General features: G+C 46.7%; 1 protein-coding gene across 1 annotated transcript; it reads right to left on the reverse strand.

Annotated features, from left to right (window-relative positions):
- On the reverse strand, nt 1-17,042 carry LOC143359894 (guanylate cyclase 32E). Its single transcript, XM_076798236.1, has 23 exons — nt 16,934-17,042; nt 16,329-16,532; nt 15,445-15,642; nt 11,436-11,558; nt 10,430-10,625; nt 9,905-9,982; nt 9,029-9,273; nt 8,225-8,370; nt 6,542-6,680; nt 6,022-6,112; nt 5,144-5,352; nt 4,129-4,311; nt 3,946-4,050; nt 3,813-3,884; nt 3,385-3,550; nt 3,085-3,316; nt 2,873-3,007; nt 2,696-2,808; nt 2,450-2,601; nt 1,735-1,833; nt 1,496-1,640; nt 1,302-1,400; nt 1-758 (listed from the first exon to the last, which is right to left on the reverse strand). The coding sequence occupies exons 1-23, from the start codon at nt 16,934-16,936 to the stop codon at nt 1-3; spliced, it is 3,891 nt and encodes a 1,296-aa protein (XP_076654351.1). The 5' UTR covers nt 16,937-17,042.
- Between the last annotated feature and the right edge of the window lie 1,201 nt (nt 17,043-18,243).

The following is an 18,243-nucleotide window of genomic DNA, read 5'->3' on the forward strand; positions in this document are numbered from 1 at the left end:
CTAATCCAGTCGTCCTCCGGGGTAGTAGATAAGTGGCGTAGTAGCGTCCCATCCGTCGATCTCCTCGTTAGACTGCGCCGCTCTCTTCTGGCAGTTCAAAATCAGCGTGCTATGTCTGGGACTACTGGGAGCAGACCTGCAAGTCGTCTGCGCGATCCCAGCTGGTCCCAGTTTGAAGCTCTTAGTCCCGGCTCTGGGAAAATAGCAGTCGTTCCCTATTATCCAATTGTTCGTCGCAATCCTAGCTTCTGCTTGCAACCGCCTCGCATCCTTCGCATCGAGCTGCGCGTCCTGATCGCACAGCTTCTCCACGCAAGGACACGAGTTGCTAGACGATCTCCAGCTCTCCATGCAGGACGACCTGATCGCGCAGGACATCTTAGGCTTGCACGGGCTATTGTCCACGATCGATTCGAGCTGACTGTTGGCGCGCGAACATTTCTGGTCCAGCTGGTCCGAGCTGGCGAAACGGAGCCGCTTGGGCGACTCGCTCGAACATCTGACGAACGTCGACCTGACCAACGACTTGTTCTTCAAAGAGCTTCGAGGTATCAACGGGTTTCCGCTCTTCCGGCCGCACCTGCGGTTGTCCCTTTCCGAGTTGCGTTCCTCCCGCAGGATCGGATCCTCGCCGATCAGCCAGTAGGTCAGACGCTCGCCCTTTCCCTTCATGGACACCAGACCCCTCTCCACCACGCCGAATCCGCCCAGCTGGTCCAGCAGTTTCTTCGTCTCGCCGCTGCAGTGGATCTTCAACGCTGCAAGAGTGGTTCGGACATTTAAAGTTTGACTGTAGAGGACTATGACTTGCTTTTCGACTCGCTCTAATTGCACCTGGTTCGTTAGCAGACCGCGGAAGTTTGTTATTAGAACACTGCGAGTTTTACGCATTCATGACAAAAAGGTCAGACACAAAACGTGAAAGACATTGGAGGAATTTAAAGATATGATCTAGCTGTTAGACTGCAAATGTAGGAAACAGGAATTAAATGCAATTACAGTGTTCAATTCTACTGAACTGCAGTTGATAATTAATAAAAATCGACAGCTACTGCTGCTGGTTTAAATCAAGATTAGTGAATTCTCGATATATGTCGACAACACGGGTCTTGCCAGTGTCCTGTATCGGCCAGGCGACATGTGTTATGTTTACACTCGAGCTTCGGAGTACGCCCCGCGGTAGTGGGGATAATTCCGCGGCGTTTATCACCCAGGCCTTGGCGACATATATAGAGAAACGACCACTGGGACCGTTGCGTACTCTTTTTTCGAGAAACAAGTCGCGCAATTGTGGAACTTACGCGATCCCGTAGACTCCATGCGGCTGGCAGTGTTCACCGTGTCTCCGAACAGACAATAACGAGGCATTTTTAGGCCGACCACACCGGCGCACACCGGTCCTAGAGGTGGAAGTAAAAGCGTGTTGTCAATAGTGATCGAGCCAGTCGTAAATCGGCGGTTCGCGGCCGTTTTCCCTCCGCGCTGTTGTACTCACCGGAGTGTATGCCGATCCTTAGCTGCAGTTTATCGAGGGGCCTGTGCCGAATGGTGAATTGTTTAATGGCGTCTAGGAGGCACAAGGACATGCTGGCAATTTCTCCCGCGTGCTGAATGCCGTTCCGTATCGGCAGGCCGCTTACCTGTTAAGAAACAAGTGATTTATCGCGTCGGCCGGTTTTGGTTATAGCCGGGCGCTATTTAGTATACGATTACGACCGAGTTTTTAACGCTCACCACCATGTACGCGTCCCCGATCGTTTCTACTTTGTACACGTCGTAATTCTCTATCGTCGAGTCGAAGCAGGTGTACAGGTCGTTCAAGAAGTCCACCACCTGCAAAATTACACATTTCCAAACTTAAAAATGCCTTTTTGTTAGAGAGATGCAAGAATATCGTCGCATTCCGCTCGTGCCAACTTTCTATAGCGATTTATAGATTCTCGTATATCGGTAGATTTAGGTTAACCCATCAGAGAAGGCGTCTATACACCATGTCGACACTAACGAATGTCTCGAGCGGGAGGCCAGAGTCATTAAATACAATACACTTTCTACAGCTATAAAAAATATGGAAAATCAGTCAAACTAATTGTAAGTCAGACAACAATCCTATAGGAAGAAACCAAGAATAAGGCTTCTTTCCTAAAGTTTTAAAAGGAAGTTTTAGTCCTTGCGACAGCAACAAAAATATGTTTAAAATTTCTTTCCTTAAATATAGAAACGGTATAAAACTGTGTGGATATTTTTTCAATGTCTATCACGGAAGTTTTAATCCTTGCGACAGCAACAAAAATACGTTTAAAATTTCTTTCTTTAGGTATAGAAACGGCATAAAACTGTGTGGATATTTTTCCAATGTCTGTTAACGAATGTGGTTCATCCTTTGACGCGGAAAAGTGGCACAAACGCAACGCGGCGAGAGTCTGTTATTGTTAGTTGATCGGCTTGCCTGCAAAGGCGTGCTCTCGGCGGACATAGCGGTGAAGCCAACGATGTCGCTGAAGTAAATGGTAACGGAATCGAAGCTCTCCGCCTCGACTTTGTGTCCCCGTTTCAATTGCTCGGCGACGTAGCGCGGCAGCATCTCGTAGAGCAGAGCGTCTGGAATAGGCGAGTCGACGTTGCGGAATTAGAAAACAACGAGGAAGAATCGAAACGCGAATCGAACGAAAACCATCGAGCATCAGACACCGACCTGTTTTCTTCTTCTCCTCGGTCAGCTGATCCGTTCGTTCGTCGACGAGAACCTCCAGGTTGTTTGCGTACTTCTCCATCATGGCCATCATGTTGTCGAAGATGTTTGGCTTCCTGAAACACCGTTACCCGTCACGAAAACAGAATTTTACAGAGACGAATTTGATCGAAAACTCACATCCCCTTCCTGAGGGGTCTCAGCTTGTTTCTGATGATCTTGAAGTCGGGACGGGTCTCGGGGTCCTCGGACCAGCACTCTATTAAACAATCTCTCACGAAATGGAAACAGTTCTCTAGCTGATCCAACGGTGGCCTGGGATAATCGAATGAAAACAGAGTTGCCGACAGGGTGGAAGCGAGATTCGAGTATATCGAAAGTTTTAATCTCACCTGAACGGTTCCATCGCCGGTTCCCCCGCCGGCACCCTCGCCGGCTCCTTCGCGATCACTTTCTTCAGGATCTCCGAATCAGAGAGCTCCGTGATCCCGAAGGGTCCGTGCCGGCCTTGAAGTTCGTACAAGACGATTGCGAATGAATAAACGTCTCCCCTCTGGTAGTCCCTAGCCGTGGGCTCCTGGGTTCTCGTGGACCGCAGCATCTCTGGAGCTCGGTACAACAGACCTGGGGAAAATGGAGGATATATCACGAGGGATCTATCCCGAGCGATTCGTCCCAGAGATTCGCCGTACCATGGTATTTCCTCATGACGTCGCACGGCTCGCATTCCGCGTCCTTCTTGAACTCGTGCAGCCCGAAATCCGCCAGCTTTACGACCCAACGGGAGTCGACCAGGCAGTTCGACGTACTCAGCGAGCCGTGATATTTGATGACGGACTCGTGGAGGTAGATCATGCCCTGGAAAACAGGCGGAACTATGGTTCCCGTCAACGTTCGAACGGTTCGATCGACGCCGCGCAACGCCGCGACCGGGACGATTGAATGGAATTCGCGCGGGGGGCGGGGGGAAATTCGACGGATGAAATTCGCAAGGGAGGAAACTTTCGAGCGTTTTTATCGTGGAACTTGTCAGAGAGTTTCTCGCGAAGGGTTTACGATCCGACAGAGAGTCTGGGATCAAATTTCCGAGGACAATGAGTTCGATCGGGGGCTTGCTCACTCGGATGATGTCGCCAACCAGCGACGCCATGAACATGTTGTCCAGCTTCATGTCCTCGTTCTCCAGGATGTCCTGCGAAAAAGAAGAAAATCATGGTTTCGTTTACCCGATTGCTTGGTTGTCTCGAGGTTACCTTGAGACTGCCCCGTGCGCAATACTCGACCACGATGCAGATGTTCGGCGGATCGGTGCACGCGCCGATGAAAGCGTTCAGGTTATCGTGTCGCAAGTCACGCATCTGGAAGCAACGTCTTTCAATTTGCACAGCTATCATCGGGATTTGTTATTTTGGCCATCTCTTTCGAGCAACACTCACCACTTTCAGCTCCTTCTTCATCTCCCGCGTTATCTCGATCGATTTCTTCCGAACCTTCTTCACCGCGAATATGCGACCCTTGTAGACGCCGATTTGCGTGTAAATCATCGAATAACGGAAATCGGCGTCCGGGTTCGAGCTCAGGGAGACCTGGCTTGTGCGGACGATTGGCTGGGTCATCGGCTGGACAGAAAATCGAATCTCAGATTTCCTCAATTTTCATCAATTTGGTTAACACTTTCCACAGGTTTAGTACGATATTATAGCGTTTCGCGATCGTATTGTCAGATTGTGGGGATCTTTATCCAAAATGTTCTACTAACACTTTGACTGCCAAACTAGAAACCTCAAAAATTCCATGAAATCAAAGTAAGCGATTTAATGAAATAAAAATTGAAAGAAATTAAATGCATGACATTGGGTAGTCCTCAAACTTTCTTGCATTTTACAGACCCTAATTAAATTTGGTATTATGAATATATTAACGTGAAAATTCATTTTAAAACCTGCACAAATAATTCATGACATGGCAGTCAACGTGTTAAGTACCAACTTAATGGTAACTGAAATCGCGACCTTCACATTTTCTCGAACAGAATTATTTGTTAAAACTATAAAGTTAATAATTTTCAATTGAAACATGCCCCGTGTGATAATTTTCTGCCATATTTCGGGCAATTATAAGTTTACAGAGACGTCGTTTTCCCTAAATCTCATCTCATTGCATCAGACCAGATTAGCATCGGATCAGATTGCATTGATCAGATTAGTTTCGCAACGAGCAAGAAGATCGATGTAAGAGTTTGATTCGAACGTGGAGCAATCGCTTCGTTTACATTTTGAAAGGAAAATCTTGGGAATCGCGAAGGTCTTTGGTGAATCGTCTTGAAGGGAGTGCAAGGAGGAGGAGAAGAAGAAGAAGAGTCGGATAATAAGGGGTTTGGTGCAGGGGTGGAAAGTTAGAGAGACTGGGAGAAAAGTTAGAAGCTCGTGTAGCACGATGCCGAGCGTTTACCTTGGAATTGCATTTGGCAGGCGCCTCGTTGACTAGCGGCGCCGACTCGTCCTTCTGCTCCTTGATCTGGATGTCTTTGTAGTTCACCTTCCATAGCAGCGAATCCAGTTCCTGTTCGTACCGCCAGTTCCTGTATAGCACCAACAGCACCGCGGCGATGATCAGCAGGAATCCTCCGGCGATACCTCCGACGATCTCACCGGTATGGGCTGAGAAAATCGAACGTGAATCGACGAGAAAACGATTTCGTTGGATTGTTCGCGTCGTGCTCTTCGAGCCCCACACATTTCTCTCTCTTTCTCTCTGTTCGCAGATTTAGGTCAGAGATGTTCTCGTCCCCTTCTCTTTTAATTGTACCCCCGATGTTCTCGAAATTGGCCCGCAATCGTTGCGTAATCGGTAATCGCGCGCGGTTACGTGGTCGACATACGTATTCGATCTCAATTAAAGGAAACGAAAACGGCACCGCGGGAAGGGCGGAAGGCGTTCCCCCTTAACTGATTTACATATGGAGATACTGAAGGTCGAGCGCGGCTAACTTTATGACGCGTTTCGCGAGAGAATCCAGAGAACATAAGCTGCCCCGAGAGAAAGCTGACCAATGGGAATGATCGAATGGGGACAGTCTTTCACCCTGATCGTCGTAATCTTTCCACGATGTTTCGATTTTCCCGGTATCGACGCGACGGTACCCTCGGAGATCCGATTTTTGATGGGACGAAACTGGGACGCGATAGATTGCCGCGCGAATTCTGTCGCATCGATTTTGGACACTGTCCATTGGCACGTTACACGTCGATAATTTGTACAGTGCAGAATTAGGTGCATCGTTTTTCGCGGAAAATTGGAAACAGAGTTGAAGCATCGTTGATACGTACAGGTACATTTTTCCCCGTGGTAGCCGCAATGAGGTTCAGCGATAGGCGGTCCATCGCCGATCCAAGAGATCTCTCTTGTTAGTCGAAGTTTCTGGAACGAGAGAAAATTAAGAGAACCTTCAAGAAGGACTTGTCCAATCGAAAAGGGATTGCTGTCAGGCTACGGGAAAAATTCGGCCAAAAACCTGTGATTTTGAGCGAACGGAGATGGACCAACATTTTCCATCTTTTAACAAACACGAAGCGCTCTAATTTCGCGGCAAACCCCATTTGAATAGAGCAATTATTTCTGCAAACAGTAAATGCACACGTCACAGAGAAAAGACTCCAAGTGTGAAGAGCTAAAGTGACTTTACCAGTTATTGATAGACGTTTGCTGGCTAATGAAGAAAATTAATTTCTTTTTCGTTTCTTTCTTAGTTTACTTCTTTTTAGAATTTAATCATTGCATACTTAGAGTAGGATTTCGAAGGTCCGCTCAAGGGTTAAAGCGAATTTTCCTCGCCATCGAGCGTCTTACCGGCAAGTTGGTGCCGTTCTCTTTGCCCACGAAGTACGCAATGGGATACAGTCCGTGTCCTTTCGCCGGCCGATTGTCCAGCGCAATCAGTGTGTAATTGCCTTCCGCATCGCCGTTTTCGTCCATGTAAACCATGTATCTGGGGGAGACAATATATCTCGTAACGGCGCGGTGCACGCGCATTAAAGTCATCGTAAATTGCAGGACGCCGCGCGTCGAAGCGTTGTTTCTCGCCGCGTTCCGTTTCATGCGTCCCTTCTCCACATTCGCGTCTCACCGTTATGGATAATTGACATAGCAGGATAAGGCGAAAGAATATTACGTAACGCACTCTTGACGGCATTGATCGCCAGAAGGACGTCGACAGGATCGCGTCGCTCTTCCTCATTATTAGACCGCGGACATTATGCGTTTACGACAAACATGTGTACGCGGAACATAAAGCGGCAGGAGGATTGAAAGAATTTGAGAATACAGTGATTTCTCTGTATATGTCGCCAAGGCCCGGATGATAGACGTCGCGGAATTATCCCCACTACCGCGGGGCATACTTCGTGTGGGGTCACGAATGTCGGGAGGCCTCGGACTCCGAGGAGTGTAAACATAACGCGTCTCCTTGACGATACAAGACGCTGGAAAGACCCGTGTTGTTGACATATATCGAGAATTCACTGTACTACATTCATATCCTTAATACTTTGACTGCCATGTCACTGTCAAATTGTGAAAAACTAAGATAAATTTTTCTGCTAATATATTATGGTTTTTCTCCGGTTCCTGGAATCTAGTCTCTGTCGTACGACGAAGGAGATGCACCTCCGCGGTGCAGAGTTTTCATTTTTACTCTAGACCTCGGACCCGCCTCGCAACATAATTCATCCCCTAATCACTCTGCTCGCGGAGTTCGCGCGGGGAGATACGGGAATGACGGATCGCGCCGTTTCCGTCTTCGCTGACCTCGTTACGACAACCCGACGGTAATTATTGTCTCGTTTCGAAAGTTTTTCTGCGGCCTGATCGATGTCCGCGATGCATTTTGGTCGGTTGCTTTATTTGTTTAGGGTCAGTGTTTTTGTGGCGTGGTTCTTTGTACTTGCACGTGCGCTTTGTTACTGCGGGTCGAAGATACGGGGAGAATGATGACATTATTCAATACCGTGTTAAAATATGAAGCCTTTTCGAGATATTTTTTCAATTCATTCATAATTATTTTCATTCTTGTCCTGTTCAATGAATACCAATTTAACACTTTGATCGCCAAACTAAAAACCCCAAAAATTCCATAAAATCAAAGTAAGTTACGTTATGAAATAAAAATTGAAAAAAATGAAATATATGATACTGAGTAGTCCTCCAATTTTCTTGCATATTACAGATCCTAATCAAGTTTGGTACAATGAATATATCAACGTAAAAATTCATTTTAAAACCTGCACAAATAATTCCGTCACCCACATATGGGTGACGTGGCATTCAACGTGTTAGATTCCATCAAGTACACGTAGTCACGAAGAAATTAAAATCATCGATAAAATCGTCTAATCGTAGAATTTATCTATAATAATAATTTACATACAAATCCGCGGTTTGTCGACGTTATTTTTTTTTCCTTATCGTACGACTTCCATGCCTTAAAGTATTTTGATAAATGGCGAATAAAAAATGCTGATTTCCCATACGTACCCCATGGCGCTGCGGTAATGGACGCCGTAAAGTGTCGCCACCATCTCCCTGCCGTTTCGCGGATCGCGATTCTCGTCCAGAGCTTTGAGCAACGACCTCTCGTAGAGATGCACCGCGTCGTACAGATACGCCGTCTCCGGCACGATCTGCCTTATAACACGAAAAAACAAAGGGATTACGTTTGAAAATTGAACACCGGCCCCTCGACTTCTGCACCCCAATCGTGATCAAGCTCCCTCGGATCGGATTGAAACTCCGGGGGCGGAAAGATGCGCTCGCGGATAAGCCTCTTCCGAGGCGATAGGAAAATCGGGCGGAAATTTGGATCTAGCGGAAACGGGACCGTTGGGATCCCCGGCGGAGCCTCCTCGAATCGAAATTCCCGAGTCGAATCGCGTTCGAGCGAAATTAGGCTGATTTCGCGAAGATGTTGGGTCTCTTAGCTAACTCCCCGACTTATATTCTTTCATTTGGCTCAGTGAAATTAGTAGTTTGCTGAGTTAGTAACGGACTTTTGCACATTTAATTAAAAATATTCAAAATAGATTCATCGATCTTTCAAGGAACCGTCCCAACACACCGCTCTTTAGGTTTCAGCAAGTTAGCGACGACTAGGTCAGTTCTAACGAAATACAACTTTGTGTTTCGATATTCATTCAACACTCATACAGAGTTAATGTTTATACTGAATGGTCGACACTCGATACTTCAGGATTAGAGGGTTCCAACAAAGTTCACGATGGTTTTCGCGAAAGTTCGGTTTCGCAGGGGCCAATCACGCGGCCGTGAGATTGTAATAGTCACCTGAACGATTCCGCCCACGTTCGCCAGCGGGTTGCTGAAGTTGAAGGGCGGTTTCTGTCGGTAGGCGTGCACCAGTCGGGTGAAGTTCTTCGAGTAGATAGGCGCGGACGCCACCACGCTGAAGTAGCTTCGGTATGCATTCAGGATGGACGAGTTCGTTTGTGACTGCCATAGACCCCGGAAGTACTTGTCAGGACGTTTTTCGTCGTACTGTTCGATGTCGACGCCGACCACCCAGTACTCACCTGGCGAGACCAATCAGAAGATGCTCTGTTCGTTCTTGTACGGTTTCAATGGAGATTCTATGGTGTTCGAAAACGGGGGACACGAGTGGCAACGAAAAACAGAGGCGACATTAAAGGCTTTGTTTTGCTTTGTTGGTAGAGTCAGCCACGAAAGTCCGCATACGCTAGGTTCGAAACAAGGTTGTTTTTGGACTGAATTTAGTTTCGGACAAGAAAGATGACTCTTTAACTTCTTAAGTACTGCGCGTTTGTCCGCAACTCTGTCTCCCAGGTACGGCGCGCCTGGCCGCGGAAGGCTTAAAAGCCACCATAGTGGTTCGTATCGTTCAAACTGATGCTTTCCACGGAAACCACTATAGTGGCGTACAGTACTTGAACTTTTTAAATAAAATGCTTTCGGTTTAATTTCGAATAGCGAACGAATGCACGTCTATAAAATGTCCAAAGCCGTTGTTAAGCGTTCGAGGTTCGGCGTACGCGGACTTTTGCGACAGGTTTTGCGTGAACTGAGACTCTCGTGCGCTTGTTATGGAGGACTTGGACGATTAGGTCGGGGGCGACTATAAAGCTAGTGACTAGTGGCACTGCTTCTCCAGTATATGTACCTGATTATGTTACAGCAGATTTATACCTTTTTCCAAGAGCTTCTTCTCGTCCAGAGCCATCAAGAGACCCATGTGCTCATAATAATTGCCTAGAATCACGTAAACTGGAACAGAACGCGACAATGTTTCGTGTAATTCCACAGGATTCCGTTCCCGGCCGCCCTTCGCCGTTTCTCAATCGTTCGTGAAGGAAAAAGGGGGGCCCGCTCGACTATTTTTAGTAACCGGATAAAACAGAAATAGACGGTCCTAATCAACCGGGCGAATTAGGACCGGTATCTATTCGCCGCGCGTCGCATTCCTGTCGTTGTAATATGCGGGTTATCGCGCGACGAGCGGACAATTAAAATGCGGGTAGCCCGTTTCGGAGCGGCGACGCGTGAAACGTGATTGGGGAAAAGCGCCTCCTCTAGTGTCGGGATCGTTTCGCCGTTATCGCGATCATCGTAAATTACGAAGGTTGCCGAGATTCTTTCGAGAAAACAATCTCGCCCGATTCACGTCGTTCTCTTTTTTTCTGGAGGAAAAAGGGATAATCAACAGCTACTCACTGCGCGTCTCTAGATACGTCTCGCTGACGTGCTCGTGGAACGGATTCGTCATGTGCGTGACGTGGTAAGGCTCTTGCCAGCAACGAAGGAAGTTCACGGTGACACCTGCCGCCTCGAACGACGACAATATCGTCTTCGCGATCGTGGACATCTTGTTGAACTCGAACAGGGTCGAGTTCATGTACATGAACGTCACCTAGAAGTTTCCACCAGTCATGCTGAGTTTCGTTAGGTACATTAAATTGTTTGTTGTTATTGTGTCTTCGTCGTGCGATTAACGGACTTAAGCGATATCTTGAATAGACACTTGGAACTCTTATGTAGACAGTTGTACCTGTTAAGTGAGCATTCGTTAATACCTAGGAGTCTGCCAAGTTTTAGCTAGCGAGGGAGCCCATTAAAAAACATTTCAGCGACTCTGCTACATGTCATACAAAGTGAACAATTTCCTCTCAAACAGTAGCCTCGGAATTGGACTACATTACCGAAGACATCTTGTTTTTCAAAATTGTTATCGCTGTTAAAGAATTCATTAGTATTTGATTGTTAACACCAGAACTACCGAACCAGTCAAAATGACTGGTTCCTAATTTTTTCTACCACAATTACTGAAATTACAAAAATGTTTTCGTCAGAAATTTTTGAATGAGCTTCTCTATCGGGGCACGCGTTAGGATAAAAATGGTATGAGGTTTGAGTAGATGCGGTCTTGTCATTATTAGAAAGCAACACACGTCAGTCGTATTTATTGCTCGGTGGTTTTAGCGACGACAGCGGATCTTTATGGAAAATGAAAATGTTCAGCCTGAATTTCAACAAACTGGAACGAAGTAGAAAGTTATTTTCTCTATTTTAATATGTTTAATAGTCTGAAAATAATATAACAGCATTATTAAAGGCATCTAATTTTTTTACTGTTTGAAATGACGCCACTCATTTTGTCATAAACGCATAAAATCCGCTGTCCAGTGGTGAGTTACAAAAGAGCTCGAGTAATTTCACTCACTTTGGTCCAGTTGAAGGCCATCAGAACGGAAACAACCGACTTAGAGATTTGCGTGTCCGGCGGCCTGGTCCGTGCGAACGTGGGAAACTCCTTTTTGTCGGAGGACTCGCGGTGCGTGCAAAACTGGAACCAAGATATCGGCTCGAGCATTCTCGACCTGGATGCAACCTGTTTTCTATTATTCCGAGTCCGGCGATAGTTATTGCCAGCTCGGAATTCAGGCGACCGCGGCCGGCAGGTATGCATGTAGTGATAAATGGCGTGCGCTACGAGCCGGTCTCGAATTTGCATTCGGTTTCTAGGTTGGTCTATTACTAGGCTGGAACACTGTGGGACACGTAACTATCGCGATTAGCGTGTTGGAGCTACGATACAACTGGCCCACGGGAAAATCGAAAGAAAGGACAACGAGGAAAGCGTGGACAGTGATTCATGGTCGCCATTGTTCGACGCGTTGACATGTCCCCTACTGCCGATTAAATTAAACGAATAGATATCCGAGAAGTACCTCCAAAAATAGGGGGTTCGGTTTTATGTGTTGTAAAATTTATGATAGAAGTTATGTGGTTGTAAAAATGGTCCGTAACCCGAGGGTTGGAACGTTTTATTATATGCGACGCATCTTTTGCATGAAATATTAAAACAATTTGCCGGAAAATGTGATGAACTCTCCGAATGCTGTGCACTACGGCTTAAAGTGACAAAGTGTGTAAAATTGATTTGACCAACACGTCAAATGGACCACCGAGCAGAAACAAACGCGGTCATCGAAAATGGGAGTTCCTTTACGACATCGGAATCGAATCGTAGAAAAGGGAGATCGAAAAGTGCAGATCGAGTTGAGAAGTTCTTTGACCGTCGGCCGATTAATTTCGCGAGTCGAGTCGAGTCGAGTCGAATGGCTCGCGTTCAACGGATCGTGAAACGGTGCACCTATATTTTTCGGCGGCCCGCCGCCCACGAGGGAACAGTTCAATGATCCGGATAATTTCCCGGGAAGACGGATGGTTTCTTTTCTCTGTTTCCCAGCGCGCCTGCAGCTACGGTTCTTCCGCGACAGCTGCGAGATTAAAAGGAATCTAATGAATTACGCGCGGGAATAGCCTCGCCGCTGTACACCGACGTCGCGCCGCGCCGCGCCGCTCATTTCTCTTGGCTGTTTCGCGTCAATTACTGCCCTTTTTCTTTGAACGCCATTCTTCAAGATGCCGTGCCGGTCGCAAGCCTCTCGCCCTCGAATCGCCGATCAAACTGCGGCGACAAGTCACTCGAACGGAGAAACAATGATTTGAAAAGAAGAAGCGAGGTTTCTTATTTTTCTGCTTTGAAGTATTAATCTCTCTTGCTGGAAAATAGAATTTCTCTTGGCGCTTTCGGATTAATTACTGCCCTTTCTCTTTGAACGTGATTTGTCAAGATTCTGTGTCAGTCGCGAGACTCTTGGCCCCCGAATCGCCGATCAAACTGCGGCGACAAGTCACTCGAACGGAGAAACAATGATTTGAAAAGAAGAAGCGAGGTTTCTTATTTTTCTGCTTTGAAGTATTAATCTCTCTTGCTGGAAAATAGAATTTCTCTTGGCGCTTTCGGATTAATTACTGCCCTTTCTCTTTGAACGTGATTTGTCAAGATTCTGTGTCAGTCGCGAGACTCTTGGCCCCCGAATCGCCGATCAAACTGCGGCGACAAGTCACTCGAACGGAGAAACAATGATTTGAAAAGAAGAAGCGAGGTTTCTTATTTTTCTGCTTTGAAGTATTAATCTCTCTTGCTGGAGAATAGAACTGCTCTTGACTCTTTCGCATTAACTACTGTCCTATCTCTTTGAACGTGATTTGTCAAGATTCTGTGTCAGTCTCGAGACTCTTGGCCCCCGAATCGCCGATGAAACTGCGGCAAGTCTCTCAGCATTATTTCGACTTGCTTTGACCCCTTACCGTTTTTAACCTCGTCCACCTATTTACGTCGCAAATGCACAACAGCTTCAGTCTAGTTATAAATATTTGATTCGAAACTGCTTGAGCCACTGCATTAAGAGCTATCAAACGGAGAGATGTCTCTTCAGCCGAAGGTTTCCAGAAGATCAAAATAAAACAGAAGTTCTACGAAATCTCGCAGTTTAGGTAAAATCTAAATATAACGTACACTATTCGAACTTTTGAGATATGCAGTAGTTAGAAGTGAACTCTTCTCACAGTTAATGAATTTACCAAGAAAATCATCTTGTACAGCGTATCGCAAATAGAGGTACGAAACAATTTTAATATCCATTTGCTGTCGACTTTCCCAAGCTGAAAGCAGACCCTAAACATTATTGTCATTATATTGAGAACTTCGTTCTGGAGTTCGTAACTTCTCTTCGAGCAATATTTTTAATTAAATGCAGCAGCCTTGATGCGTTAAAACGTCGGCATCGAACTAATATTGAAATTGCGCCAGTGAACCTGTCCGAGTAAAGAATTTCTGAAAAATTTCAGGCTAATAAATCTGTAATATTTCATAGATAATAGGTTGTCTCATTAGCATTTCTTGACCCCTCTTCGATTAATTTTGTTTCACCAAGTACAGCAGCTTTAATCGAAAGACGATTCGCGAGGATTTTCAAACCGGGTCTCGAACTGAAATTAAAATTACGCCCGGAGATCTACAGTAAAGAACTGGTGAAAAATGTCCGAGACCGTACGATAAATCTGCAGTATTTCGTGACTAATGAGCACGTGCTCTCGATCGGTTTTTCCGAGGGGCGAGGGATCAGGCGCGCCGTTAGGAAACGAGCAGAACATCCCGGGCTGGGCTAATAGATAAAGGCGTTCGCGGGCAACGATGGCGTTGAATGGGTTATACGTGTCGTAACCTCGGCTCTCGCTGATTCGTATTCCTCGGTGGTCGGCGAATAATTTATTTACCCGGCTGGCCCGGCGCTCCCGGGAGCTTAAACCGCGCATTGCACCGCCAGATCACGTCGGAACAAGCGAAAAAACGATCGCGGCGAAACACTTCGCCGGGGACCCGTTCGTGCTATTACATAGAGGTAACATGGTTCTCAATTTCAACGGCAGGCTGCCGGCGCCGGTACCGAACGGTCATACCGATGCCGAACGGTTAACCGATCCTCCTTTTCGGTCGCGTGCTACATATTTTACGATCGCCTCTTTTTCTGCGATGCGACGGTAACGTCCTGGAAACCGAAACGAGAGTTTTACCGGGCCGGGAGTTAATCGCGTGTAATCTCTTCGGGGCTCCGGGGACACCGTGAACCACAGCTGGATGTTCAGCAGGGTGCAAAATGCACGGAGCACGAATTGCATCGTTGCGTTCTAACGTCCCGATAAGGGAAGCTTCTGGGAACTGCGCTTTGATTCAGGCATTCCGATGTTTATCAGCTTTTTTTACGAGATTTAGATGCTTATCGATTCTTTTAGGGTACATATTTGGAAAGAGGAACTTTTTCGAAACTGCACAGTTGGTTCGATAGATTTTGTCTGGGCACTTCGCGTGCTGCCTAACGAACAGCATTGTCGCATTTTAGCCGTCAGCTTGGGGATCGTTCCGAGAGCTGCGCAGTTGGCTACGATTGTGCCCATTTAGATCTTTGTCAATTTTTCGTAGCATTCGACAAGATTTTCTCTGGACACCTTGGAATTCGTATTCGACCCAGCAACTAAGCGGAGTTGATGGTTAGTGTAACAGTCAGGGTAGACAGATGGGTCAATAACCAAGGGTCGTTTTCGGAGCAACGAATTTCTGCAATGAAAGCAGTCTCGGACTAAAAGCACGCATGCAATTTGTTACTCGGCCAGAGTGCTTGTAGAAGAGCACCCACGCGAAAGTGGTCGAGGGTTTTCCGGATTTAGCTGCGTTTACTAAAGTAACGCGAGAAAGCCTTTCCCGTCAAAAAGCGCGTCAAAGGAACCACTCGCAGACGATCCCGCTGTCTTCCCCCGGGAAGATTCTGACGGGATTCTATCGTGGATTCTATCGAATGTATTCCCGATATTTCGACACTCACGTAAGATATCATGGGGAGGTTGAACGCGGCCGCCATTCTGCCCTCGTGGATGCAGGTTTCCTGGGGACCGATGTACGCGCTGATGTTCCTCGTCCATAGATCGGCGGTCATCAGGATGCTGGTCTCCTCCTCGCCATAAGTTTCAGCGACGACGAAGTCGAGCTTGTGTCCCCGTCGGCCGAGCTCGCCCGCGTTCACCTGCAACTCCCCGGGAACGGTATATCCTTCTCAAAGAATTAATTAAGGTGCGCCGCAGTCTCCGCAAACTGTTTCCGCCGCCACGAAGTGTCCGCTTTAAGAAGCCGCTGGGAGAAACGTCCCCTACAGATTTAAATGCCGAGACAATTTTTTCCACGGGTTAAAACAGTTTCAAAGTAACTACTATCGGTCCTCGGAGGCCAGTGCTGGGTCTAGGTAGACCCTAAGATTTGGAATGTTCATCGGATTCTTCATCGGGGCGACAAATATAAATTTAGGTGGGACTATTGCCAAGGATAAAATACATTGTGTATCGGTAGAGTAGGTAGCTTATTATTAGACCGCGGAAGTTTATGCGAAGTCTGCTGAATTATTAGACTACGGATTTTAACAACGCTAACAGTTTCATTTATCAATTTTTTAAACATCACATTTTGAAGGAACTGGCAAGAAATGAACCAAGTGATATCAATTTCTTTGGCGACTTTGAAGCTATTTTAAGCACGCTGGAGGACTGATTATAGTAAGTGCAACGAATAACAAAATTCGTTTCTATTTCGGGCGCGCGATAACCGTGGGAACAGCCGAAGTTTCTCGTCGGTAATTAGCGACTTCCGTGCTAATTGTGGTCGGTAGTATTCGGGTGAAGGGAGAGGGAAAGGGAGAGAGAAAACGTTGCCGGTTACCTCCTCCACAGCGAGCGATATTGCGCCGGATATCCGGAAGCCGGGCCGCTGATACTCCAAGTCCCCTGGACGTCTCTTGGATCCGGTGATGTATCCGAGGGTGAAGGTCTCCGCGTCGGCGCCCTTGACGAGTAGAACGTGGATCGCCGTTAGTAATAGACAAACCCTCTCCACGTTTGCCAGTAGCATGCCCAGTCGAGGAACCTGCGCAGCAATCAATAAAAAATAATTAACAACTGTTCTAGACCTCTCGGAAACGAACAGGTAGCGAACTATTGCTCGAATATCTTCTTCTGAAACGGATAATAATTAATAATTGTAGCACCGGAAGAGAGAGAGAGAGGAAGCACGCGGCAAGAGTCGCCTCTCGATGGAAACGCGTTACTTTCGACACCGCTTTTATCATAGATCGCGGCCAGCCTCGTTGATCACTCGCTGGGAATGCAATCGTTGCACTCTCGCGAGCCTGAGTTCGGGTTCGTGCGAGCAAGCGCACGCGTGCTTTTATTTGCAACCGGGGCCAATAAAAGCACGAGCTTGCGGCCGAAAGATATAGGGAGGGTAATGGATGAAACCGGTAAGCTCGACGGGGTTGCAATAAACACCATCAATCTCCTATGGAGTGGCGAGCACTTCCTCTTCCTGCATTTCGCCACCGTTCACCGCAATCACTGGACCACTACGATCCGCCCGTCCCTCACGCTTTTTCTGGACGACTGTTGTGGTAGCGTGAGACTGATTGCCAACAAGGCACGAGTCGCCCACGAGCTATTTTCTCCGCCGCCTCGATCGGTCAAACACCGATGCACCGAGTGCTCCTCCGGCCATTTTTGTTTTTCACGGGAAAAACGCTCGGGAACACTGAAGAAGCGGGAGAGACGATCTCTCTCGTCGCGTCCGTCCGAACGATGCTACGCCTCGAAATTCCAGTCGTGGACGCAGAGATGCGCGAGCAGTTTCGTGATCAAAGCGAGCAAACTCGTACGAAATAGCTAGACGCGTCAACCCCTTGTGCCGCGTTTTATTAGGGGTACCCATAAGTAATCAATTATTTGCAAAAAATTTGTTTTGCCTTTAGTTCTGTACCGATCGTTGAAGAGGAAATATTCTTTTACAGTTTTCGGTAAAGCAGCCTGTGTTCTAAATATTCTAAAAAGAATAATTACTTTTACATCCCTGTAATAAAATGGCGGCGTCCGTACCTTCCGAGGATCATATTCGTCATTGCACACTTTTTCATTTTCATGCAGGATTTAATGCAACGGTAACAACAATGAAAATTTGCGATGTTTATGGAGATGTATTGAAGGTCAACGAGTGTCAACGTTGGTTCGGAAGGTTTGCTGCTGGTGATTATGATCTCTCTGACAGGCCTCGGAGTGCGCGACCAGTTGAATTTGATAATGATACCCTAAAATCTCTAGTGGAAGCTGATCCAAAATTAAGTATACAAGAATTATCGAGAAGCCTTGGGTCCACATGTTCAACTATACAAAGGCACCTACACGAAATGGGAAAGGCATATAGGCAAGGAATATGGGTACCGCATCAATTATCTGAGACCAACAAGAATATTCGTCGATCAATTTGCACTTGATTGCTATCCAGATTTCGTAGAGATCCATCTCTTAGCAGAATCGTTATCGGAGATGAAAAATGGATTCTTCATGATAACATAAAGCGTTCCGAGCAATGGCTTTCTGTAAATCAAACCGCAATATCAACCCCTAAACCTAGCTTATCACTTAGAAAGGTGTTACTGTGCATTTGGTGGGACTGTCCTGGCATAATTCACTTTGAGTTGTTGAAACCTGGAGAAACAGTTACTGCTGAGTTGTATTGTCAGCAATTACAACGGCTGTAATCAGAACTATTAAAAAAGAGGGCATCTTTAGTCCACAGAAAAGGAGTAATA

This window comes from Halictus rubicundus, chromosome 12, assembly GCF_050948215.1.
Source record: "Halictus rubicundus isolate RS-2024b chromosome 12, iyHalRubi1_principal, whole genome shotgun sequence".
Classification (NCBI taxonomy): domain Eukaryota; kingdom Metazoa; phylum Arthropoda; class Insecta; order Hymenoptera; family Halictidae; genus Halictus; species Halictus rubicundus.

Coding starts and splice junctions, on each gene's coding strand:
- LOC143359894 (XM_076798236.1), bottom strand. Junction 9,983..10,429: donor GACGTATCTAGAGACGCGCA/GTGAGTAGCTGT, acceptor GTTCTGTTCCAG/TTTACGTGATTCTAGGCAAT. Junction 5,353..6,021: donor CCACGGGGAAAAATGTACCT/GTACGTATCAAC, acceptor CGATTTTCTCAG/CCCATACCGGTGAGATCGTC.